General features: G+C 35.2%; 3 protein-coding genes across 5 annotated transcripts; 2 read left to right on the forward strand and 1 right to left on the reverse strand.

Annotated features, from left to right (window-relative positions):
• Window positions 1-9: 9 nt before the first annotated feature.
• Window positions 10-10,884, reverse strand: LOC148168201 (uncharacterized). Of its 2 annotated transcripts, none has more exons than XM_088044915.1 (9): window positions 10,521-10,884; window positions 10,298-10,467; window positions 8,464-8,594; window positions 3,558-3,760; window positions 1,805-2,084; window positions 1,301-1,367; window positions 714-877; window positions 612-668; window positions 10-564 (listed from the first exon to the last, which is right to left on the reverse strand). In XM_088044915.1, exons 1-9 carry the CDS (start codon window positions 10,845-10,847, stop codon window positions 215-217), a joined length of 1,749 nt encoding a protein of 582 aa, XP_087901041.1. In that variant the 5' UTR covers window positions 10,848-10,884; the 3' UTR covers window positions 10-214. The 2 variants fall into 2 exon arrangements, with proteins under 2 accessions (XP_087901041.1, XP_087901040.1); XM_088044914.1 differs by having other exon boundaries at window positions 1,238-1,367.
• Window positions 2,136-3,556, forward strand: LOC148168202 (neuroglian-like). The gene is made up of 4 exons (XM_088044920.1): window positions 2,136-2,245; window positions 2,290-2,586; window positions 2,672-2,930; window positions 2,975-3,556. The coding sequence occupies exons 1-4, from the start codon at window positions 2,185-2,187 to the stop codon at window positions 3,477-3,479; spliced, it is 1,122 nt and encodes a 373-aa protein (XP_087901046.1). The 5' UTR covers window positions 2,136-2,184; the 3' UTR covers window positions 3,480-3,556.
• On the forward strand, window positions 6,960-25,552 carry LOC148168203 (protein phosphatase 1 regulatory subunit 14B). 2 transcript variants are annotated; one of them, XM_088044921.1, is made up of 5 exons: window positions 6,960-7,134; window positions 16,952-17,218; window positions 23,882-23,977; window positions 24,712-24,753; window positions 24,809-25,552. In XM_088044921.1, exons 1-5 carry the CDS (start codon window positions 7,051-7,053, stop codon window positions 24,848-24,850), a joined length of 531 nt encoding a protein of 176 aa, XP_087901047.1. In that variant the 5' UTR covers window positions 6,960-7,050; the 3' UTR covers window positions 24,851-25,552. The 2 variants fall into 2 exon arrangements, with proteins under 2 accessions (XP_087901047.1, XP_087901048.1); XM_088044922.1 differs by lacking the exon at window positions 6,960-7,134 and adding an exon at window positions 11,894-11,986.
• The last annotated feature ends 946 nt before the right edge of the window (window positions 25,553-26,498 follow it).

Genomic DNA, 26,498 nt, shown 5'->3' on the forward strand with positions numbered 1-26,498 from the left:
GAAACCAAGACACCTAAAGAAAATATATTTGCACCACCCCTATTATACAAAACCATTACAAAAGATGTGTAAATACTAAAAATATAGTTTATGCAAAGATTATTATGTAAAAACATTCAACAGTTACCATAAAATATAAACGCGTAAATTTGAACGAATATGCAATGATCCTATTCAATATTTACAACTACGTTTTGAACAATATGCTCAGTATTTACAAGTACATTCCATTGACTAAGTAATCGGCGTCGTGAGCATAACTCTTACCTCCTTTTCTCAATCTTCTTCTAACCCGCAAACGACAACCAATTAAAAGGGCCATGATGCACGTAATGATCAACCCCAAAGTAAGGGATAAAACTGCACCACTTGCAGTTTCAGGGACACCATCTTGCAGCTCAGTAGTTCCGTCGAGTTTATAAACTACAACGTCTGGATAATGCTCTGGTTTTGGAGTTTTGTGTTTTTCGATTTTGATTTTGGGTTCTAGATCCGATTTTTGGGTGTTCGGAGTGGAGTGCTTTAGTTCGTGGGCCATTTTTTCCTGGACATGAGTAGGGTTTTCTATAAACGAAATAAAAGTAGAATTTTGAGGGAAAAAACAGGGCTACCTTTGTTGTCTTCAATGTGTTCCGATGTCGTTGCCTTGAATCCTGGATCATGTGGTTCTGGAATTTCATTCTCATTAAATGGTGATATGAAGGATTCTTTACCGTTTTGGACGTGTTCTCCATGCCAGTCTTTCGCTTCTTGTGGATATCCGCTGAATGGAACCTCTTCCTGGTTGTTAGACCAGTTCTCTTGCTGCACCGGTTGCCGATAGTCATAATAATTCATTTTGGAATTATACTGGTCTCTTCCATCGTACTGCAGTGGACTGTAATTCCAAACATTTAGTCCGTTACTTAACTAAGATCTCGCGGTAAAAGTATAGGAAGAAAGCTATCCAAGTGTTTTTAATTATATTTACACTTTCTGTAGGTAGATAGATGGACAGGGCATCTAATTGTTGCATTGTTTCTCACTAATTTCTATGTGCATTTGACTAAAGCGGGTTCGCTCAATTAAGAATGCTCTATAAAGTGTAACAATTATGGGAAGTTTTCGCATACGTTCCTATTTAAGCGAATATTGAAAGTTAGAGTGTATGGGGTATCGAAAGCCACAGGTAGATCTATTGCATGGTCCGTTTTACGTGCATGTGCTGTTCTAATCTAAGTTTGGATAGCCGTCTCACCCTCCGCTTGAGTATCCCAGAGCGCGATGCAAATACTGCATCGCTCCCTTATATTTATTATACCTGATCTCTTGTCCATCAGGCACTTGCAGGCCGTGCTCCTTGTGGTTGAATATGTGGCTATTTTTGTCTGGAAAAATCCAAGAGTTTTAATGTAGTCAACTAATCATACTGTCTAAACATCTAAATGTTTTAAATCCCTTTTGATCGATTTTAACGGTTTAGAAGTGGTAAAAAACTCGTGTTAATTAGCGAGAAAACATCAAGCAAAATAAAAAGTTCTTTAAGGTTTTACTGAATGATTGTTCGACCTATATAAACTTTCTAAAAAGTGTGACAAAAAAGCATTTTAATTCCCCAAATCGCCATGCAGTTATCAATCTTGTTAGTCAAAAATTGGACATAATTACAGGTTGACAACTAGCTAACGTGACAAACCTTGGCGATAGAAAACAGTAATACCACCACAATTTATTTAAACGGAGAAAATTTGATAATTGCCACGCACTAACAACTATGATTGCCATTTTAATACAGCAAATTCAGGAAATGCGCAATTTCTCATACCTGCATACTGCGGAATCTGTGGAGGAATCTGAGCTTGCTGACCCCCCCAGTTGCCCCCCTGCATTGGAATAGGCGCAGGAGCGTACTGAACAATTTGTTGGTTATCAAACGGCACCCTCGAATTCAAATTCCTTGAATTTCCAAGCGGTCGCAAAAAATCCTGATCCTGGTGAGGAACTGCCTGCATCTGAGGGCCTAAAGTTTCCTGCGAAATCTGAGGACGATATAATTCCGATTGTTGTAAGGCCGGAGCTAGAGGATGGAGCGATTGTTGTGGAATCTAGAACAAAAATTAACGAATTAAGAAATTAGAGCGTCAAGTACAAAACTCCTCTGCAACGACAAAGAATGCGAAATTAGTGCTAGAAAAGCGTTGTAGAATGTTGGGTCCCACGAATTTACTACTGTTCGGGTTCTTTAGTTTAGTTCTTGGAGACAACAGTAAGTGTGATTCAACACTACTTTATTCTAATTGAAATTTTTAGGAGAGTTGGTTCCCCAAAACGCGCCTTCAAATTTAACTCTCCTTGATATAAAAGGCCGCCAAGTGCTGATAGAGTGGGACCCTGTGGATCCAAACTCCATCAGAGGCAGTTTCAAAGGCTATTTAGTCCGCACTTGGAACCACGCCGGGAGTCAAGTCTACGCATTTCCGCCGGAAGTCACCAAAGCCAACGTTGAGTTCTTCCCGTTTTCTAAGAACTTTATCACGGTGTCTGCTAGAAATGAAAAGTACGTGGGCCCTCCGAGCGACGCGATCAGTTTCGACGCCCCTCAGATAGGTACGGAATCCTCCACCCCCGAAGAGGACATTTATGTCGAAATGTACAATTTACAATAAACGTGTGTCTTGGGAATTTGTTTCAGAACCAAACCCTCCTTCCGTCTTCAACGTCTTCACCTTAAGTGATAAATCCGTGTTGTTGCAATGGAGTAAACCGAGTGAACCAAACGGGATTCTCCTCGGCTATAAAATCTATTGCAGTGAAGTTAACCAAACGTTGCCTGAGGTTTCGCACCAAATCAATGATCCTGATAAACTCCAGGCGAAACTCACGAAAATGCAAGAAGGGGTGAAATACAGAATCCGCGTTTCTGCACTTAACTGTGCGGGGGAGAGCGACGTGTAAGGTTTAATGTGTCGCAACGCAAAATTACACTTTTTTTTAGAGTCACGGCTTTTGTAACGTTGGAGTCCCACACTCCTGCAGCCCCGTTTTTACCAAACTTTATCTACAAGATTAACTACACAACCACTAAAAGAGACGATGTTTGTTACAAAGCGGTGCCAACGCCGATACCAGTGGACGAAGATACTGAGAAGGAGGAGGAATTGGATTATTACGACCTCATCGTAAATGACACGAAAAAACCCAAATTAAAAGAAACTACGACAACAGTTCGCCCTACTGAGTACAACAAACGCTGCTTGGTCGATTGCATGATCCTCTGGTTACCAGACGTCAAGAACAACCCCGGCGAGTATTTCTACGTAAAATACAAACTAAAAGACGAGAAAGAATACCAAGTTACAGAACCCGAAATGAGCGACGACTTTATTATCCTCCACAACTTCGACGCTTGCAAGAACTACGAAATCGCGCTGGTCGCTGTGGATGGAGAGTTTAGCACCGAGAGTGGAATTCTCTTCACTCCAACGAAGATTTCTAAGTAGTTGCTTTGTTGGCTATTGTTACATTGTATCCAGTGTTTATTTTTGTAAATAAATGTGTCGCTTCTGTTGTAAACTTACATTGGTGTCGTATCTGACTGGTTGGAGAGGATTGCTATTGTGAGCTGGAGCTGTCTGGGAAGTTGTCAGCAAGTCTGGACATCCCAATTCAGGTGCTTCGTCGCTGCCATCTGCACATTGAGGAATTCCGTCGCAAGCGTTGTAGATTGCGATGCATTCGCTTGTCGAGCGGCATTCGAATTGATATCGGTGACATTTTCGCACTGGAAATAATAGGAGCTATTAATACCTTTAGAGAGTTTGGGGGGCGAAAACCATAATCGTAAATAACACTAGCAAACAAATTTTGGAAAAAAGATGTACTGGAGAAATGAACCGTAATTTTTAAAGTGGAATGGGCTCTGTTTTGCTCCATCAAACTTTTATTTTTTCACTTTTTGTTGAAAACTTGCAAAGTTATAGAGTTGCTCGACAGTATTTTGGAAAGCTAATTTAATAAGCTATAAAACTATACATTTATATAAAACTATAAAACTTATTGCTAGAGTAAGTAGTGATATTTTTGAAAAACTGATTTCATGTCAAAAAAATGCTGTTTTTTGTGACATTCATATGCAATTTTGCATATAAGTCAAAAATCATTTTTTTATTGTAAAACGCCTCATTGAAAAGACTGAGATCTTCCCTTTTTGACGCGTTGACAAATGCATTCCTATCTTTGTCGTTTAGAAGTTGCAGGGAAAAAATATTGAGAAGTTGTTTAAAAAATTAATTTCAATTTTTGGTGATTTCATAAAAAGATCAATGCCATTGCTGTAAAAAATCTCAATTTCTGAACACCTATTGAGTTTTAAATTGCCTAGAATAATACAGAAAATTTCTTAGTTATAAAATTAATAGTTTGCTTATGGACCAAAAAAATAGAGCGCGGTGATTTTTGAAAGGATGTTTAGATTTTTTTGGAAAACAATAAATAATAATATTTATTAAACATAATCTCTTGCTAATCTGTTAGAAAGTTCGCAGAAAATGGAAAAGTTTATGTCACTCCGTCGGCAGTAACCAATGAAAATATCATCAATTTTACGAAAGTTTTATCTAGAGCGGAAAAATTATCCGGATTGATACGAAAACGGCTTCAAATTTATTTCAAGTACAAAAATCTCGACAAACGACGTTTTAACATTTGCTGCATATTTTTTATTTATGATATTCCATTCTGACGCGAGATACGGGTGGCTCAGAGGAAAGGTGAAAATACAGGGTGGTGAAAAAAAGATGCCCATGCCCCCTATCATGTTGCAGCTAATTTTTTGCTGGGCCCAAAATTGAAAACCAAAACAAGATTTGTGCTTTTTTAACTAAGATAGAAGCTTTTTTTTATAAATGATCATTGATCAAACTCTATTTGGATAAACTTTTTATAACAATGATATTCTGTATTAAAAAAGGGACAAAAAGTGCTTTAAATCAAGTTTTTAAACTCTTAAACGTACCATTTCTTGGCTTTGTCGAAAATTTTTCAATGTTGCAATATTGTAAAGCTTTTAGTATTTGTTGCTTAATTGCGCAGACTGCCGAATGTAAAATTTTATTAGAAAGGGTTGAGCAGCATTGCCAAGTTTTACCTTTGAATAAAGTCCATATTGTAAAAAGGAATAGGTTTAGATTAATTTTGCTGTCATTTCTGACATGGTTTTACTAAAAAAGACATGATACTTCCACTCATGGGCGCCTTTTCTTCATCACCCTGTATATGCATTAATCAAAAGTTTATTTGATGTTTGAACCAAAGATTTTATCTGGCCTTAAGACAAGAAGACTCTAAATATTCTTTACAAAGTGAAAGGTATAAAAAAATACGAATAAATTAAATAATAAAAAGTAAAACAAGTTCAAATGGGTGCATTTTTTAATTTGGACAAATGGACTGGTCCACTTTTGTTCTGAACCCTCCATATATCGAAAAACTACAATTTTGTGAGTATTCAAATTAAAGTTGTTACAAAATCTTCGAAAGTTAATAAAACAATTTTTTTTTCTAAACTCATTCCATAGTCTTTATGCTGTAACTTCTAAATAGGGCAAGATAATATTGAGCAAGATTGAAAAAAGCAAAAATGAACGCGGGGTACAAAAAAAAACTTAATTTTATAAATTAATTATTAATTACTGACCTGATAGAGCAAAACAGCTTTCGGATTTAGAATCAGAAGGAAATTCTACCTTACTTACTTTTCACTGCGTCAGTACAAATTTCGTCCAAAATTTGTTGACTACTTAGTGTACTTAGTCATAAAGGAACAGGAAAAAGAAGTGCAGGCTGAAATACAGATTTTTGGAAAAATAAAAGCAAATGAAAGAAGTGATAAATTAGGAAGTGCATATAAATTAAGTGGATAATCCAATTGAAACAAATACAACTCGGTGGATTTTATTGGCATAAGTACAAAATTCAACTCTGCAGAATGACCCATGCCTATTATTACAGTAAAATATTGCCAACACACCGTGTATATTCACGTCAATACGATTTGTTTTTGTGTAATCACGACTGACTCAGTGCCTATGAATTCTATTACTATCGATAAGCAAACAAAGAAAAACAGCTTACTGAGTTTACCAATAATATAAATAAATCTGCCGTTTTACGAACTTAAAGACGTCACATTATTAAATTCAAGTAGGTGGAGAGTATTTTTAAATCTAAATTGAGCATTTCCTGCAATTTCAGTAAACAACAAAAATGATCCAAATTGTAGTTTAATTTATTTAACTGAACGGTTTTACCAAAATAAGTCTTCTTCTTATTTCGCAATTAGGTTGAATGTTCCAGTCATGCCAGAAATGGGATATTAATTTAAAAAATGCGGCGATCTCGAAGATCAAGGTGTGGTTGTCAAAGAAAGTAATCTTTTCCGTTGTTTAATAGCGTAATGGTTTATTAACGGTTCAAGTTCAGGTGTTGTGTAATAAATACAGACGCAAGAGGCTGTGACCTATAGCTTGGGGGTTTTCTACCGATTTTCTTTCCCAGAGAGGTTCAAGTTTGCATCGAGCTTAGAATATTTGAGACAAAAGGTCACGCTGCTGGAATTTCGGAAAAAATTACCCATTTGCGAATCAGCGTGAATAAATCTCAAGTGCGTGCTGAAATTAAGCTCGCCAAAGTTCATCGCTGATAGCATTCGCTATGCACTAGTTAAAAAATGTCACGTTTTTTTATTGCACAAGGACACCTTTGTTGGGGAAATCTGGCCGCGTTTGAGCCACCCCCAACTGTTACGACATCCCCCGCTCCGGTGCAGTTCTTGCACTAATTACGAATTTAATGAATTCGAATTTCAAATAGTTGCAAAGAAAAGAGTTACTCTTACTACTCTTTTTCTAAACTTGATTCATGAGTGAGGATTACTACGTTTCCTCTGCCCACATTTCTTGTTTCTCTCACCAGCGGCTTTGGCTATCGCGGGAACATCGCAGTTATTCTTTCGCAAGCTTTACAGGTTGTCTGTAGTTCATCGTGATTTGTGCTTGATAGTGGTTCGGGGAAATGGCATCGAAATTAAGACGAGCACCGTTATATCCGTACAACGAAGGCAGCGTTTGCGTTCAGCGGAATCTGGAAGTCGTCGGGGTAAGTTGCCACACGCAAAAATCTTTTAATTAACAATCTTATTGAGAAATACGGGCGCATTTCACTTTCCTGTTTTCGTAACTCACAATGAAGAATTGTTTCCTAGCATTGGAAACTATCAAAGTTCGCTTTGTTTGTGAGCTGAAATTTATTTCTCACAGATCAAGTAGACAATCAGTCTTGTAACTTTTAATTTCAAACGTAATGCAACTTTTTGCCACCACTGAGAAAATTTTATAAACGAGCGGTTTCAACAGAGGTGTCAACTTTGGAAAAACATGTTCCACGCCTACAACGAGATTAATCTTCCAGTTCTTTTAAACTATAATAGGTTCGATAAAAAAACTAGTTCTGGCAAAGTTCATTTAGATAATGGTTTATTGTAGTTTGGCCAAAGTGTTTCCGTTATCTTTATGTAAGTTTTTTTGCGAATGTGGGAACCGCGTTGAGCACGTGCCTCATTAAAACGTATTGTGATAAAAAAAATCGCAAAATTTCTCTCTCGAATTATCATTTGCATGAAAATGTCTTTAGAAAAAGTCCAAATTAGTTAGATATCTCCAACGAAGCGAAATTTGAGAGTGATACTCACAATCCAATTAATTTGAATGAATATATTAAGACGAAATAGACAAAAAATTTCTATTAATAGAAACGTAAGTTTTAATTCTTCGCTTTTTAATAAAGTGAGAGTATTCTTTCGAATCTAACGAAATCCATCCCACATAACACCATAATTATAACTAGTTATGAGATGAATCCGTTAAGAAAATCTTCCGCTTTATTTATCAATAACGTAACAATATATCACGAAATTAACGAACCTTGCGTGAAGTGTTTGTTATCTAAGAGATCGTAAATTTTACCACGAAAAGATCTTCAGTATTCACCTAAAGCCGTTACAAGAAGTAAATATAAGTGATTCCGGATTTAATCCTGTTTATTAGAAGATCCAATTTTCGAAGAACCACCAATTTAACCACTTTAACACGCTATAAAATTGCACATTTCCCCACAACCATATCAAATTCTAAAGCTTAGATTCGTAATGGTGGCTGCTCATTATATAACTAATTGAAATTGTCATCGAAACAGTTCTTCGCATTTCCTGCGTCGGTTCTAGAACAGCGATCCTGAAGATGCAAACCAGATAAGTTTATAGATGTATGTACCATTGTTGTTTTGTGAATTTGGTCGATATAACTCAACCACCGACGCGTGACTAAAAAATGTGCAACATTTAAATTTTCACGGAAGTTTGTTATGGCAAGCGTGAAATTCAGATAGTTACCAGTCCAAAACAGTCACAGTAGTGGTTAGATGACTTACCCTCTTCAGAAGGTTTCGTCTTTATATCGCTTGAGAAATCTTTTGGTTTTGTGGTTGTCGAAGGCGTTGTTGATGTTACAGGACGGGTTTCAGCAGCTTGTGGTATTACTTCGGGCTCACTTTCTGGTTTTCTGGAACAATGATTCTTAATGGAAATGGAAAAAGTTTTAAGAATGATGTATGCTCTATTGTTCCTTTCAAAGAGGAATAACTGTATTTTCAGGTAAAGAGTTCGAAAGTTTAGAGTTGGGAACTGTGTCACGTTTTAATGGTTATCTGGAATTTTTCGATTACAAAAAGTGAAGGACCGCGTGTTGTTTATTTCCAACCTTCATTACTATTTTTAATAATTATTTTATCGCTCGTGTTGTGTCTGGTCGAGCTAGTTTTATTGCGACGTAAATTTAGTTTCAAAAATAAAGTTATTATCGCAAATAAAAAAAAATCTAAAATTTGAGTTTACTATTAAGTTTACTATTTGAGTTAAACTATTCAAAAAGAGTAACTTTTCGTAGCTGCAGCTCAAAAATTATCAACAGTACGAATTTTAACAAAAGATGTTGGCACCTTTTGCGTATTCTTGTGACAGAAAATTTCTAAAATTTGAGTTTTCTACTCTACACTTTTGAAATTTGGTTGAGTTAATAAGCTATTTCAAAAGAGTAGTTTTCCCAAATTTCGAGCTGTAACACAAAAGTTGTCAAAATTACGAATGAATTTTTGCAAAAGAATTGTTTGCTCTAAAAAAATAAAATTTCTAAAATTGGAGTCTTCCGCTATACAGTTTTGAAATTGGGTTGAATTAACAAGGTATTCAAAAATAGTCAAATTTCGTAGCTGTAGCACAAAAATTATCAAAATTACAAATTTTAGCAAAAAATGGAAGCAATTTTTGCTTGATCTGAAAAATGAAAATTTCTAAAATTTGAGTTTTTCGTGCTACAATTTAGCAATTTGGTTGAATTAAAAAGCTATTCAAAAACAGTAACTTCCCCAAATTTCGTCGCTGCAGCACAAAAATGATCAAAATTACGAATTTAGCGAAAGATGGGAGCAATTTTTGCTTAGTCTGAGATATAAAAATTTCTAAAATTTTAGTCTTCCGCTTTACAATTTTGCAGTTTGGTAGAGTTAATGAACTATTCAAAAAGAATAACTTCTCCAAATTTTGTAGCGATCGCACAAAAATTATCAACATTACGAATTTTAACAAAAGATGGAGGTAATTTTTGCTTGGTCCAAAAAATAAAAATGTCTCAAATTTGGGTCTTTTGTTCTACAGTTTTGCAACTTGGTTGAATTAATAAACTATTGAAAAAGAGTAACTTCCCCAAATTTCATAGCTGTAGCGTAAGAATTATCAACATTATATATCAACATTATAAATTTCAAAAATAGGTGTATTATTACAAATTTTGCCGAAGCCTAAAAAATAATGTGGTTGAGGAAATTTATAAAGTCTAAAATGAGTTTAAGGTTTTCAAACTAGCTAAATTTTAGGAGATTTCAGTTCAAATTTGATATATTTCCATTTTTTTTCTCAAAGATTTCCCCCCAAACTGAAATCGAGTAATTATTAAAAGTACTAAAAAAACTTTTTTGCCGTGGACCATAAAAACCTGCAACACATCTTTTCACGTTTTTCATTTCACATCTCATCTTATTTTACGATCATAATAAAGACATTTATAGCTATTAATAAATACTAAAAGAAACTAATTAATCTCCATAAAAAATTCTAATTAAACTTTAATCGTTGTAACTATAAATTGAATCTCAAAGAAACAAGAACGCGTCAACAGTGGAAAAGTCAAGTTTTTGTCCCCCAATATACCTCAATTTACTCAAATCCTGTTCATGCTTTGTAAGCTTTATCTGACTCTCCAAATCTGGCAAATGTCGATTAATTGCCAAAACAGCACTGGAGTAGTTAGCATGATGCGTAAATTTACACTTAAAATCTTCAGGTGGCCCACAATGAAACAAATAACAGCCTCCAGAGTTCTGGAAAAGAAAAATGTAACTTGTTCGACTGTAAACTCTATCTTTAAAAGCACCTTTTCTTCGAAAACGAAGACGTCACAATTGTCAGTTTCACAGCACAGTCTTAAACATTCTTCCCTCGTTCCTAAATCAAATTCTGTCAAATATTTCGCCCCCATGTTTCTAGAATCTTGAGTTCTAATGATCTTATCTCTGTGTATGTCAAAATTTGCTATGCACGTTTGTAGGTCAATATCAGCCCTTTTAACCCGAAGAACACCGTCACTATAACTAACTAAACAATTTATTAAAATTATTAGTAAGGTGGTGGACACTTTGGAAACCATTGTAGTTGCCGGAAACGAGCATGCATGTGTACAAAATTTTGTGATTGCTAACATGGTGGAAAACCGGGAATCAGCTGTGGAGAAAAATAATCGATAGGAAGAATGGCGGCTGCGCAACGAAAAGCGGAGCTTTTCTCTGTATCAAAAAATTTATTAAATTGGCGTCCTTATTCTCGTTGCGTACGTTCTTGGAAGATATGGTAATTGCAGCAACGTGTTTCGAAAAAATTCGTGACGGAAGGTTTAGTTTTTGTGTATTAATTGGCGATCGATTTGCAATATTAATCATTGATTGGGAAACTTGGCAATTTCCTTATGCCATGATGTGATGTTATTTCTTTAGATAAGCTATAATTACTGATTAAGGGGAGCTAATTATTTTTCTGCGTTTTCTTCGATGTTATTGTACCAACTGGTACTGATTTAAATTTTCCGGGAAAGCTATTCAAAATTTTACCTAGAATCCATCATATTTTGAACGCAAAAAGTAATTTGCAATTCAATTCACTTGTTGGTTTTGTTTTCGATAATTGGAGTGAAAGTAACCAAAGTAATTAAGTCAATTTTAACAATTAATTTAATTCTTCCAAGGTGACTGTGATCCTCGCAGTGTGTCCATCACCGTCCTTGTTAAAACTGAGATTTTTAATTAAATAAAATTATTTGAAATGATTATTATACATGGCGATTCACAAGCAATAAAAGTAATCGTACCTCGTTACATTAAATAACAAGAAATCATGCCAAGTGAGCAATAAATCCTTGTTTTTGTAGCAATAAACAATCTTTATCGTCTTACCAAACAAGTTAGACTCTCTATATTCGAGCGATTCCGACTCCCTAGAGAAGTAAAAAATTTCGCAAAGCTGTCCCAATCGATGAGATTTTTCATACAATGATCTAGTGCATCGCGGGAAAATTCCTGCAGCTCTCCTAAGCAGGAACTCGCAGGAATACGATACCGAAATAACTCGAAAAGAAACGAATGGTTTCGTCTCTAGTAACCGCATCATCGCATTTGAACGCAGGCGTTCATGGGGTACGCGTACATTTTTGGTGTATCGTCTCTTTATTGAACATTTTATGTGTTAGTGTGAGTGATTTTGACCAAAAGGGTGTACAAATTGGGCGGTGCCTTTGTCCTTTAAGGATTATCATTGACTGGTTCATTCATCTTAAAGTAGAAAAAAATTGTAAGTTTCATTCATTGGTGGTTGGGTTCATTGATGGTGGAAGCGATGAAAATGTGATTAGTGATTAATAAAAAAATGAAGGATTTACTGAGAGAATCCAATCAAATCCTCGAAATTTGCGAGAAATTTCTTATTGTTATCCGTCACACTGTGGTGCATTGTAATTGGCAATTTTGAATAATTTACTTTTACTTTTGTAGGATTCACAATTAATTAATAACGTGATTAACAAGGAAGCTGTTTTCACAAAATTGATTTTGGCACCAACATTTCTGGTATTTAAAAATGTCACTGTAGCTTTAAACCCCGCAATAGAATGTAATTATGCCCTCGCTCTTAATAACATAGAATTATGAGTTATGATTTAAAATAATGTGGGAGCACAGACCATCATTTGACCACAACTTCTTTTTGGTCATAATTACTATAAATTATCGTTGAAAAGGTCAAACTAGATCCGAATTAATCTTCGCTGATCCTGAAACAAACCCTCAGCAACAAAAAAAAGTTTCAATTTCTATAGCCCAAGATTAATTGAAACGCTCATCAGACTAGTCATAAATTTATTATAACGTGTTATTAGGTCCAAAATCGTTGTTTTTTGTAACAAAGGTGGAGCAGGTAAAATCTGGACGGTGGTTCTGCACGTTCTTCAAGGGTTTTCGAGACAAATACGGGACTGAAATACGTTGTTATCGCATGAAATTTACAGGGCTTTGCATTAAACCGAGCGAAAATACGTCATTTCTGGAGATAATTAAGTGACCGGTTTTGATTAGATGAGTTTTCTAATGCGCTAAATTTGATATTTTTTTGCTTTTGGTTGTTGGATTATTATCGGCTCTCAGATTTCCAGCCCGTAAATCTTGGTCAATTTTCCGAGCAAAAGAAAAAGTCTAGGCCATGAAAGCGTAAAACGGAGTTGCCTTTCAAATTTTTCATCCGATGAATAAGTGGCAAACCCTAAAGAGCATCGAATTTCCTGGAAATCTGCGAGCGAGCTTCAAAACCTTAAATAATAATAAGTGAACGTTTTACCCCACCCCCAATCAATTACAAGAAATTTCTTTTCACTCTCTCAGTTTACCTCAATCAAACGGCTCATAAAGCAGTCACAGATTGTTACCATCGTTCTTCACATTTAGGAAGATTAACAGTTATGGTCACATACAACAAAACAAAGAACAATAGAATTTAACATCTAAGTAAATCATCTCATTTGCGGTGCTTTTGTGGAAAAGTGGACGATCAAATCGGTCTAATTTTAGAAGGAAAAAAAGTTATCTTGATTTCTCGTTGGCACGTTCGTAAAAGATGTCTCTCAAGTGACTATAAATTATAGATACAATTTGCCATCAGGTTACGTCATGAAACTAATACCATAATTACACGTTACAAAGAATCAGACTCCAAAATCGGCCTTTGCTATAATAACTCATCATAATTATAATTCGAGCGATTTCCGGTAAACCCGCATAACTCGATTGTTTTATGTACGGGTGCGCTATCGAAGAAAGCGAACTGTTACCTCGATTCAACTAAAAGTACAATTATTTTTAATTGTGAGTTATTTTTAATTGAGATTTTATATAACTTTTAAATAGATCTCCGCAGGGTCCATTAGCAACATAAAAGTAAAAGTTTTTCAAACGATACTTTTATACAAACACGCAAACGATTTTTCAATTGATTCATAATTAGAAGCAGATTATGTTGTTCTGAAAGTTTGCACGTCCCTTGCACTGATATAACCGTACCTTTGTTTGTTCTGGTAAAGCACATGGACCAAAAAGGTCTCGTTGACCTTTTCGAACTGAGGTCAATATGAAGGATCGCCAATTGTTGGATAAATGGTTTTATGGTAAATATAATTGTCTGAACTGACAGTGCTTTGAGTGTTTGAAGATTAACTGACTGAGCTATATTTAATTTAATATCGAGATGATGGCTGTCGCATGCAAAATGCAATGTTTTGAACGGATGGCATGGAAACTATTATTGTAATGTAATCATTTGCATTATTGATTCCGTTATTGTAAGTAAAACCAAAATGAACAAACAAAACCGTGTCGGCCACAGTTTTTCTCTTGACACTATTGATTTTGGCACCCTAAACACATTTTGGGGAGCAATCACACCAGCATGCAAAGCAATCAATCTCCAATTACGCCCCCCAGAACACCGAACTTTAATTGAACAACTTTCGGCTTAGCAAACATGGATCCACTTATAGTTTCGGACTTAAATTTCGACTTTTTATCTGTGAGTATCCAGGGAACAATTTTTTGAGCCATGACCGCGCTCTCTTATAATTGCGGATATTACACGCGACGAGTGAGAAATTTAACATTAAAAGGACATTTACCGAAAAAAAGCGTGAAGTGCGAGAGCAAATAGCCATCGTTGCAAACATTTCAACACGGGAGTTAAAAGAGATGTGCGAATTTTAATTTTGATAAAGTTTTGAGAATAATCTTGGAGATTAGATAGGATTTAAGGTTTCACATATCTTTAGATTAGTAGATTAAAGGCACTCCTCTTAATTCCGATTAATTCAAAGTAAACAATTCCTGAAGTTTAGCTCACGTCAAACAAATCTCACACACATGCATAATTTACTAGCGCAAGTAAATATTTCCAAAACGTATTTATTTTCTCTTATCGTACGAAAATACTTACCTTCAAAACTCGAAGGTTACTTTTCAGATCAATTTTCTTTCGTGTGAGAGTGAAGATATTTTCGTCAGTGCATTAATAAATCATTGTCTCAGCGGACATTTTTATTGATTTTGATTGTGGATAGTTAACTACTTAATAGAATCAACCACCGGTTTCTTTGGACGATTTAAATGATTGATTTTATCATTTTACTGTACAATTTGGAAATGAAAAATTGTCTCAAATCGGGTCACAGATATCGTCCGTCGACATCGTCATTAATCATTATCAGGCTGTGATTTCATATCAATGTTTTTTTCAGCGCGTTTGATATATTGTCGGTGGAAATTATGCGCCCTACTTTGAAGATAAGCAAATACGGCTTTATTAGGAGTTTAATCGTTTTGAGGGGATTGTTTGCAGATTTCTATTGAAAAAATGAAAAATGAGCTCAGGCAAGACGCAGTTCACTTAGAAATTTCTTGGCCTCCCAAGTTTTTAGGCTACCAGTTTTCAGATTTAAAAATTCTTTATTTTTATGTTCTCCGGTATGAAATTCTTAGACTCTGAATTTTTGTGTACGACACCGATAAGTGAAAAGTTACAATTAAAATTTACATTTAATTTCGGTGATTCACGCACGCATTTCTGCATTATCTACAATTTTTTTTTAAATTTCACCTTTTTTACTCTACAATTTTGTAATGGGCACCGATTCTTTGAGGAATAAGTATTATCGAATGACATTTTGATTTTTCCGAGATTACTTTCCATCCGAGATTTGCTCGGTGATGAAGGCCTCATTTATCTCTTCGCGGGCATACCCTTCCCAGCGGTTAATGAGAAAACTTTTTCATTTTTCTTCTAGGAAACAATCAGAACTTAGAAAAATATTGTGATCCTGACAAATGTGCCTAAACGCTACTTTACTTAACTCCCACTGTTTGTTTTATTACAATAACGTCACGAAATTTGGGCACATGCTTCCATTTTCGTCATTCACAGTTTACTCAAGTAGTTATCACATCATTTGAGTTTTAATTTGTGATATTGAATTGGGATTTTAAAATTTTCCATTGGTGGAAACTTCCGGAAGCGTTTTTGACCTATCACGTACCGAGGAGCCCTGAATTGGGAACGTGCTTGGAATTCTTTTCCAAAACAATACTTCTAGTCAATAATCACGAAGTTAGGTAGTTACTGAGTGCTCCCAACATGAGTTATAATGCCACGGAATAATTAATAGCTTGCAAAAAGTTAGTTAATACATCCTGCCAATCTCAACCGTTAATTAAATCAAACTTGCTGCAAATTAATCGGAAAAACTTGCAGTTTATCCAGGACGTGTCATGTCGAAGTTGCTTGAAATTCTGCTAGAATTTGCAGAAGTAGCAGCAGACAGACATTCTGTCTGCATTCTGCACAGCATCCATCTATCGATTTTCTGTTCAGTTCGGTTTTCAGCAGGTGATTCAGCGAAGCTGCAAGATTTTGCACTGACTGCACTTAAAGTTGAAAAATTCTTCAGATGTATTTCATTCAATTAGTGCCGACAGTTGTAAGAAAATATTGTTACGTGCTTGGGAATTTAATTAAGTGTCTTAAATTTTACCTTCGGCAAAGTTTCCGGTAGCTATTACATTCATTAGTGGGAATTACTATTCTGAGATGTCTTCTGAATCATACAGGGTGTGGCGAAATAAGAACAAGTCCGTTAAAACGTGTGAGAAAATGATTTTTTGTCAGGTGATTCACGTCGATATTATTGGTGCATATCACCGATTACTACCACATCTGACGTCACAAATCGGTACCGCTCCCCTATAAACTTGGGCTTAATTGAGCATTTAATTTTAACCCTCTGTGTTTGTCCGGACGTGGACTTGACTTTGACGTCGCTATAAATGTTTTGAAATAACTAGACACGCTACACCGATCTAATAAGTTTAGGGTTTAGCAAGTTTACGTGGATTTATTGCTAGTGAGATGAGTCTAATTGCGAGTTTAATGATTTTGGTGGAGGGAGATGGGGACGCTTTAATAAAAGCGGCGGAGAAGAGCTCGTGTAAACAGATGGGTCATTATACTCCGCCGTAGAATCATATGACTTGTCAGGAAACAAACTGAAGATCAGTCAACAAGTTTGGATATTTACATTTAGAGGCAGATGTGGGTGGCAAAATTGCCGAAATTGTATATTGCGGTTATTAATGATGCGGGAAAAGGTGCCAAAATATGCGTTCAAAATTGAAGGTGAAAAGCCTCCCAGAATTAGCACCCAAACTAAAATGTATCTTTCCCTTCCAGAAACCCCCTTTAAACATGGAGTGCGGAGTAACGGGGGGCTACACGAACGGAACAACGCCCGCTGGTATTCTGGCCGACGTCCGTTCGCAAAGATCTCCTTCAAAGACAGGCCTCCACGTGAACTTCAAGGACAAGGGGGAGATCAAAGAACGCAGGGAGAAATTCCTCACTGCCAAATACGGACATCATCAAATGAGTCTCATTCGAAAACGATTGGCTGTGGAAATGTGGCTTTACGAAGAGCTGAAAAAGCTCTACGAAACTTCGGTAAGTACATTTAATGGAAACTTATTGCCACCTTATAGAGTCTAGAGTTTAATTTAGTGTCTAGACTTTGGGAATTCTTAATGAATTTCGGATCAGCCACGTGTGCTTTTATCTTCAGAGTTCGTCTTCGGCCCCCGTAAAATTAAAAATTATACATTTAAAAATACAACATCGTCAGCGCTCGTAATGAACTTTTTTGGTAATTTTCAAGCCACCTTGGCTTTCGTTTATGAATTTTTCATGAACGAGTGTGTAACGGCAACAATAACTGCATAATCTGGGAGAAATTCAAGCGTTATTATGTATTTATTCTTCCATAAAAATTTTCGAGGAGGTTCATGTATATGACCTTCCTTTATCAAAAGATTTGTGGTGCTTCGTTGCGATACATTATATTAAAAGGTCGCCGGAAAAGCTGAACTGCTATATTTTACGTGACGTATTGGTATCAGCAGACAAATAAATCAGTTTAATCAAACATTGTTGGTCTTTTTAACTTATGATGCAATGGGAGTTGATATTTTAGGTTTAAACGGATTACTTTGGAGTCAAGTTTAAGGTTTCAAATCAGAATATCGAGTTCAAGAGGTCAAATTACGCATTGAAATGCCTGGTTAAGGCTTCCGGATTAAAATCTTGAGAAATGAAATAAATGTTTCAGGTGTTGGGTTTTTATATTTTATTATAATAATTTAATTTGTTCGGCACGAAAACGCCGTCAAATGAGTTTGCATTTTAGATCAAACGAAGGAGTAGCTAAAAATCTTTATTAATTGACCCGAATCTGATGGGTATATGTTAAAAAACAACAAAAACAAACAAAAAATTGACATTTTCAACCTTTTCTCCTTAAAAAAAAATAATTTTGTAAGTCGAGATAGGTCCGAATTTTTGTCATTTTAAAATTCGGGAAAACCGTTGGCGCAAACCGTATCGAGTTCCGGAGATAACAAACTTGAAAAATCCCGGAACTGTAAAGAATTAACATTTTTCATGATTTGGCAGCTCCCCAAAGTTTCAGACGCTTCTAATTCAGTTATTTGTCGTTGTAGGAGAATTTTAAAAACAGATTTGGATTCTATGTGGAATTCTAAGTAAAATAAACATATATTGCTTTACATTCGGTCCACAAATAAATGACACATTGGCAATAATAGAGTTAAGGAATCGAATTTCGAAGTAATTATTAATGTTTTTTTTTCGACACGAAAACGTCATCAAAATGGGTTTATCGAAGGAGCAGCTAAAAATCTGTAAGTTACCGAAATCTGACGTCTAAAAGTCAAGTATTTTAGAAAAGACACGTAAAATACGAAAAATGCCCTTTGAGCCCTTTTCCTTGAAAAGTTCATTTTCAAAGTCGATATTAGATCCGGATAGGTTTTTGCGATTTGGCAGTACCCAAAATTTCATATGCTTCTAATTGAGTCATTTGTTGTTGAAGAAGAATTTAAAAGCAGATTTCAATTCTACATAAAATTCTAAGCAAAATAGACATAATTTGATTACATTCAGCCCACAAATAAATGAAATATTGACATTAGTAGAGTTTAGAAATGGAAATTAAGTTATCACGTTCAAGAATTTTTTGGCACTAAAACGTCGTCAAATGGGTTTGTATTTTACGTCAATCGAAAGAGCAGCTGAAAATCTATAAGTGGACCAAATCTGATATCTGTAGGTACGTCAAATATTTTAGAAGAGACATGCAAAAAACGAAAAACCCTTTGAGTGAGAAAAGAATTTCTTAAAAAAAAAAACTAAAATACTTTATTTGTTAATCATCAATCAGCAGCATAATCATGTGCACGCGATCAACTCGAAAGAATCCAACGATTTGGTAATTATCTTTTAAGCATTATCTAAAACAACTAATTTGAGGGATTTAGAAAATAAACGATTATTAGACGAGTTATGATACGCATTTCCTACGTCATTACATTTATCTGTTATTTACCTGTAATACAAACATAATAAATTGTTTGGACCATATGCTGCCTCTTCCGAACATGTATTGTTATTGTGTTTATTTATTTTCTTTATTTTCCCTTGCTTCACTTTTAACGATGTCATTATCAAGACTTTGTTGCTTTGGCAAGTTGCCTGGCGATATTTTTAGGCAGTCGTAAATAAATAATTCGATATCTAAAGAGTTTACAGGGTAGTTTTCAAACAATGTTAATTAAAGCGGGACAAGTTGCTTCTTTTTTCTTTAATAGTAATTGAAATGGATGACCACAATTCATTTACAACTTGTTTGACATATCGTGATGACGCAAGCATTAGTCTTGTTGCATTTTTCCCTGCAAGAGCCACCGTTTCATTCCAATGGATGAAGTCATTTTGCTTACTCATCTCGTTATCTTCGAGTACCACCTTTGGATATGCAACAAAGAGTTTGATCGTTTCAAAATGTAGAAAAATGTCTGAGAGCGCCCAATTACAATGACCAACAACCATAATGTGACCATATGAACAAAAGGGTCAACAACCATCAACCACCACCAACTTACCATGACCTTCAACTCATTATACCGTCTCGGTTACAAACACCTGTAGATTCGCTTTGTTCAGTGATTCATCTGCTTTCTTTTGTCCAAATTCGTCATCAAGATAACAGTGAAGTTTTTGTCAGGGGTCCCGCAAGGTTATACTTCCTGCCCAATATTAGCGGACGGTTTTAATGAAGTTGGTGAACAATAGGCGGAAAGAAGAATGTCAATTTACTTTGTTTATTCAACGGGGCGGAATCAGATCCGGTTTTGAGGTCAAGAAAAAAGAGGAAAACTTGACTTTCCTCTTGATTTCAAGTTAATTAAATTACTTACTGTTTCTTCGTGTTTTCAAATTGGAAGAAAATTAATACGCGTGGTGTGCTTTTACGATATCAGTGATTGAAGTTTTGCCTGTTATTAGATTAGGACGTTATGGCCGTTATACACGGAAGAAAACCGTACAAGCAACAAGGCTCCCGTGTGGCATATTGTACACATTAATTTAATAATAAATAAGAATTATGTTAGAAAGTATAACATCAACAAAGTATATAAAGCCGAAGAATCTGGAGAAAGCAACGAACAAAAAATGGTAAAAGCATTTCCCAGAATCTTATTTTTACCGCAAATTTTCATGTTTTTATTATTCTAATCTAATGTAATCTCGGGAAATTTGCAAAAAACTTAAGAAACTCAAATTTCGAAGGAACAAGGTTTCTAAAAAAAACTTGAAATTGAAATACCAAAAACTAAAAACAATAAAATCTACTGAATTTTTTGGGAAGTTGTAATCCATATAATACACATTTGAAGTACCTACAAAAAATCCCAAAGATTCTCAAAGTAGTTAGATTCAAAAGCATTTAGAAAGTATAAAAACTGCATTTTCGCATTTTCGTAGATTTTATTCCAATTTCTTCCCTGTAACAATTACAAGACATAATAATAGAATTTTTTCCCACGTGTCTTTCCAATGCGGAATTAAAAACTACATGTGGTGTCACTTTGATGTCACCCACATTCTTCTTAACGAGCGCCTTTATCCCGACCTCCTGAAAATACATTTTCTGGATTTTCCTGCGATCTCATTGTCTAAATATACCTCACTCATCTCGCTTCTAAAAAGAGCAAAAATTTCAAGTTTTCATTTAATTAAAAGTGATTGCATTGTCACACATAAAATTCGATTCTCTTCGTTTTCCCAGTCTGGAAATGAAAAAACTCCTTGTCGTGTTTAATTATCTTGTCTCATCTTTCCAAGCTTTCTGAGGTCGATGACTTTATAATTCTAATGGATGTTGCTTGTAGAGTGGTCCTTAGGGAAATCTGTCGCTACAAAACCCCTTCAATGTTTACAGGGTTAAAAATCGAGTCTAGGCGTAGCGACGTAGGGCATTTGAGGTCAAACATGGAAAAAATCTAAATCAGTCTGACCCGAATTTAAAAAGGGAACAACGGAATTTTTCACATTTAACTGCTGTGACGATAAACGAGACAATTTGTAGGTCCTATTTTAAAACTGCACTGAGCTGATTAATTTTTCGAGTAATCGTGCACACGTGTTTTGATGGGTGAAGTATCTCAAGCTATTTTAGATAGGTTCTAAAGGAGTGAGTTGTAATTTGGGAGATGGGGGCTGACAGGGGCAATCAACGTTTGTCGCTGCTTGTTTGAAGTTTTGTTTTATTCTTGCGCAAGATGACCACCCATAAATTACTCAAGCAAAAGAATCCTGCGAATGCTGGGAAAAATCCAAAACGTTGAAATGATACAATTAATACGAATAATTTCTCATTCCCATCCAAATGAGGCCATTCGAATTCATTTTCACTCGGAAATTTCACACCTTCATCATTATACAATGAGTAAGCTTGGAAACGGTATCGCAACGGAAATAAATTCCAATATTTTCACTCTAGTTATACTCATAATCACTTTCAGCTTGGAGAGAATCACGCCATTCTTTATAGAAATTATCAACGTCACGTATGTAAATCACATTAACAAACTTGACTCTAAAAGACAGAAGAATGCAACAAGCTCATTATCTCAAGTACGCCATTTATTATGTAGTCAGATCTTGTCAATCAACGATAAAAGACAATACGAATTAATTAATATTATCAAATTCTTGCCCTCTCTGAGGTCAAATCCGTTTCCGTCTCATCTACATAAAGTTAAAAAAGTCTTTGCGCAGTGCAGCATTCACGTTGCGTGTTTCGAAAATCCACGTATTTATCGCGATACTTTAAAATACAATTAGCGGTATTGATTGTCACTCAAACATGACAATATTTATGGATTCGCGCTCTTCGAGGTGAGATTCCGATTGCTCTAAATAATCGACCGAATTAACTCACCAAATCGATGAGTATTATTATTATTTATAGTCACGTGCTGATCCAGGTGCAAACCAAAAACAAGAAATTTAACGGTTCAAGGACGTGTTTTGCATAAATATTTCGATGAAATTAACCGATAACTAAAAAACAATTAATTGAGATAGGTAATTACATACATGAAAACATCTCCGCACGGAGGTGAACGACTTTGTGAAGGTGGAGAGTATGAATTTGAGGAGTATTTACGTTTATGGGTGATAATTATGTTGAGTCATCTTAGGAAGATCAAAAGTCAGATCCGGATAACGGGTCGTGGTGAACGAACTTGGCGAAAACAAAACATTGGAAAATTTTGGCTCGCAAACGTGGAATCGGAAATGGAATTATTGCGGGGGCACATCTGGTCGTCCACAAGTCCTTTTGTTACTTTTTCTTAAACACCTGCTCAATTGTTCTTTACAGACTGCGATTTGCGGTACCTCAAATCGCCAGTTTTTTGCTTTGTGGTGGTATTTAACGACTTCTCGGAAGAGAACTGATTCTATGTAGTGTTGCACGCGCTAACTTTTTATTTTTAATTTGTGGACCAATTACTGTAATTATACAAGAAATAATTAAGGCTGATAAAATATTTTGCATATTCATAAAATAATACCTTCAGACATTGCATCTACATTTGTAAAAAAATAAACGAATCTATAGAAACCAAAGACTATAAAGAGAGAATCGAGCAGTGGACATTCTAGTCTAGAGAACAATAATATAAAGATCAATTTTCAAAAAATTGTTCAATGGGGATCAGTTTTGGTTTCAAAATTGCATAAAACTCATCATTCTTTCATTGTCAGTTTTGTTTAGTACACAATCTAGGCAAATTTAGAATTAAGGAGTTATTTTTCAAAACTCAATAAATCCAATTTTGACTGACATTGGGTTTGATGTAAATTTGAGATTATTTTGGGTAAATCTAACAATGTGTATTTTTTATTCAATGAAAAACCTCTTGCTAAAACATTATTGTGTTAGCCTCTTATGCCAAAATAATTGAAGAAAATTTGAAAAAAAATGAACAAATTATCGTTTTGTAAAAATTTATGAAATGGAATTATTGAGTTTTGAAAAATAACTCACTTCTAGAAAATTTTGGAAACCCTGGAAATCTCAAAGAAACCAGAAAATCTACGGAACTCCAAATACGATAAAATTTATTAAACTAGAAGTAACTCGAAACACCCAAATAACCCGAGAAACCATCATCTATTTTTCGGAAGAATTCAAAGATTCCATCCACATTTGTCAATTTCCGCTCTTGGCTTTGCAGTATTTTGTGATTCCGTTTCACTTCGATGTGTTGATTCCACTTGTACGTTTTATTGACCATATGTCGATGTTATTGCGTCTGACGAATGCATTTCGTGCTGTAAAAGCCATTACGTCTTTTAGATTAGTTTTTATCTACCAGTACGTGTTTAATTCGCTCGATATAGTTTTATTATTGACCACTTATTTAATTTAAGATTGAATCTGTGAACAATGCGGAATGCAATGGTGATAACTAAGTAATTGTTTGTCAATAGAGCATGACTTTAATCAATGGTTAAATAGATCATTTTAGGGAAGTCTCAGGGGATCGATAAAAAATTGAAATTTGATTATTTGTTATGAATCATCGATGTAATTTTTTCTTTGTGTACTCTAAACAAAGACTATTTTCACAAAAATGACGACGCGTCTCACCACAACAAGAAACGATGCGGTTTCCACATTTTGCACCTCATGATTAATTCATAAACACGGGCGCTAAAGGCTATCTTTCTTTGTTTCAGAAACAAGTAGATGCTGTAAATAACGACGAAGTAGAAGTGGACATAGACGAACTTCTAGATATGGACAACGACGACGAAAGAAGGAGGCATTTACAGGTAACACTATACCATTTTTTGTCAGTTCTAATAAACGACCATTATTACGTGCCATCAATAGCCAAATGTCAAGGATACGTTCGTTTAATCAATGTTAACGGAAATGTATGAAACTGGAGTTGTGGAGGAAATACGAACAAATCTTGGGGTATTAAATATTCGTCCAGAAGTTTAATCCCTCGTGGGCGTCGACCTCTTATTGCTTCGGTCGTTATTGTAGTGTCCTGGGATGTCGTAAATGCTATTTTCACTTTCGTTTTTCTTTCGGTGTATTATTGGCAGAAGCGAAACGCGATTTATTGGATTCGGATGTCTCTTTCGGCGGAGAGGAAGTTTTGGCCGCTTTACCGAACATGAACCTATCTACAGGCCATTTCCTGTTGTTTTTGATTATTATTGTATTAATATGATAAAAAGACACGCCTATTACATGGAAAAAAACAACGTGCGATGAATAACAAACGTGTAAATATTTTTCACTGATTATTTCATTATTAATCACTTGAAGTTGAATGTATTGCATTCGCACACTCAAAACAATGTTCAATATAACACGCTAAAGTTCATTACAATAAGTTTTGAAAAGTCCGGTATAGAAATTTTAAAATGTTTCCTTCATGATCTTGGTGATGCAAATTTCGCTGTTTGCACGGCGAGAATGTTATCAAAACCAATATTTGTATATTTCGACCTTCGATTTACGTCTTCTCAAACTAATAAAACTCTTGTTACAGAACTTGCTGATAAATGCCAAAGGTTCCCAAAACGATGTAAAGGTTTGTACCACCGCAAATTAAGCAGAATTTAAACTAAAATCTCGTTTTGTTTCAGAAATTCATCAATGATCTGTTAGATAAAGCAAAAACTCTTTAAATTAAGTGAAGTGCCAAGTAGGTTCAGTGAAGACTTCGGCCCTATGGCGCCCTGTTTGCACAAGTTTTAGTGATTATAATTATTGCATCATCGATGTTGATCGTTCGAAACTGTTCCATCCTAAATCTATCAGGAAAGTCGACTATTTCAACAGTTTGGACCGATTCCGTTAAGTTGTAATAGACGAAAAAAATCAGTTTTGTCGTTAGTTGTGGCCAGTTTTGCCAGTTGTTAATTGAAAAAAAAATTGAGATGACTACACTTTTTCTAATTTTTTATATTCTTAGCGCTAATTTTATTGTGAAAACAATGAATGTTAAACTGTGTAAAACGCGTAGCTAGTCCTGACATAGAATTACGACGTGTTATTTAGATCATATCAGACTGCCTCCAAATGAACAAGGCTTTTGTAGCTCCTTATCATTGGTTTTCATATCGACAGTGCTCAAAATTTTTGTAACATGTGATGATGAATGTGAGCTTCCTCGAAATTATATTCAACTTATCGTCATTATTGGCCTCACGTTTTTGTTGAAATTATTTAGTATAATAATTGTTTGGTGTACTTATAGGATATTTATCTGTAAACTGCAGTTGATCTTTATGATCTCAGCCCTCTCAAATCTGACATGTGTATCATAGGATGTATGTAGGAAGTTTTAGTAGTTGTAAGACATTTTATGAAATAAATAGTTTCGATTCCCAGCGTCTTTTCTACACCTTCAAGTCCAACCAACGAAGACAAGGAATCTCAAAAAGTCTTAAGAAGTTAACAAAATAATTCTCATTTTTGAAATTCATTAGATTATCTAGATTGTTTTAATACACTGGATGAAAAATCAAATTTTTACGGTCTCTTTCAATTTTCCTTCTTTTCTGCTTTAGATTATTTGAAATTTCGAAATTCTTTTAATTCTTTAGCTTCTCTCGGTTTCCGATTACAGTATTTGCATTTTTAAAATTCGTGTGAACGAATGCGATTTCGATCGCTTTTATTGCCGGATCTTACCACTTTGGCCACCATTACATTGGTTCAAAAACATATTCTATGAGAATTAAAGAATTTAAAAAAATCTGGAATTGTTGTCACCTTCAAATGGACATGTGAGCCACCCTATTTGTATTTAGTCAGGGCCGGCCCGGTCAGGATTGGGCCTACAATGATTGAAACAAAGAGTTTTATCTGTGACACTGAATGAAAAAAAAGGTAAACTCACTAGGGGCCTCCACCCCCTAGCTGGTAGATGATGAGAGGCTCAAACTGTCGGTGATGTTTTTCTGGATCCTCGGTATTCAAAAACCATTTAAGATTTTAGCAGCAATCTGCATCTGAAATTGAACTTCAGTTTATAGGAATCGGCAATTGCAAAAAGAAAATCATTTACCATCGTTTAGCATCTTATTAAAGAACGGTTTCTTTAACAACTGAACTCCTGCCACTTCTACTTTGAAAATAATAATGAAAAAAGTATACAAGTGGGTGCCATTCAATGAGCCATTCCGAACCTAAAACAAAAAACCATTAGTAACTCAAACCCTCTTGTTACACTTCCAGAGAATTTCAGAATCCAAGAACCGGCTAAAAGATCCTCGATGTCCAAGAACCATCTAAAATTTCCGCAGCAATCTAAAAGTGAAATTGAACTTC

This window comes from Gnatocerus cornutus, chromosome 9 (genome assembly GCF_029298725.1).
Source record: "Gnatocerus cornutus isolate USDA-ARS CGAHR chromosome 9, icGnaCorn1.1, whole genome shotgun sequence".
NCBI classification, from domain to species: Eukaryota; Metazoa; Arthropoda; class Insecta; order Coleoptera; family Tenebrionidae; genus Gnatocerus; species Gnatocerus cornutus.

Excerpts from the sequence above, each read along its gene's own strand:
- LOC148168202 (XM_088044920.1), top strand. The coding sequence starts at position 2,185 with ATGTTGGGTCCCACGAATTTACTACTGTTCGGGTTCTTTAGTTTAGTT. Across the intron at positions 2,246-2,289 it reads TTTAGTTCTTGGAGACAACA|GAGAGTTGGTTCCCCAAAAC; the intron begins GTAAGTGTGATT and ends TGAAATTTTTAG. Across the intron at positions 2,587-2,671 it reads TTTCGACGCCCCTCAGATAG|AACCAAACCCTCCTTCCGTC; the intron begins GTACGGAATCCT and ends AATTTGTTTCAG.
- LOC148168201 (XM_088044914.1), bottom strand. The coding sequence starts at position 10,847 with ATGTTAGCAATCACAAAATTTTGTACACATGCATGCTCGTTTCCGGCA. Across the intron at positions 2,085-3,557 it reads CAGTCAGATACGACACCAAT|ATTCCACAACAATCGCTCCA; the intron begins GTAAGTTTACAA and ends TTTTTGTTCTAG. Across the intron at positions 669-713 it reads TGGAGAACACGTCCAAAACG|AACCACATGATCCAGGATTC; the intron begins GTAAAGAATCCT and ends ATGAAATTCCAG.
- LOC148168203 (XM_088044921.1), top strand. The coding sequence starts at position 7,051 with ATGGCATCGAAATTAAGACGAGCACCGTTATATCCGTACAACGAAGGC. Across the intron at positions 7,135-16,951 it reads GGAATCTGGAAGTCGTCGGG|AAACCCCCTTTAAACATGGA; the intron begins GTAAGTTGCCAC and ends TTTCCCTTCCAG. Across the intron at positions 24,754-24,808 it reads GTTCCCAAAACGATGTAAAG|AAATTCATCAATGATCTGTT; the intron begins GTTTGTACCACC and ends GTTTTGTTTCAG.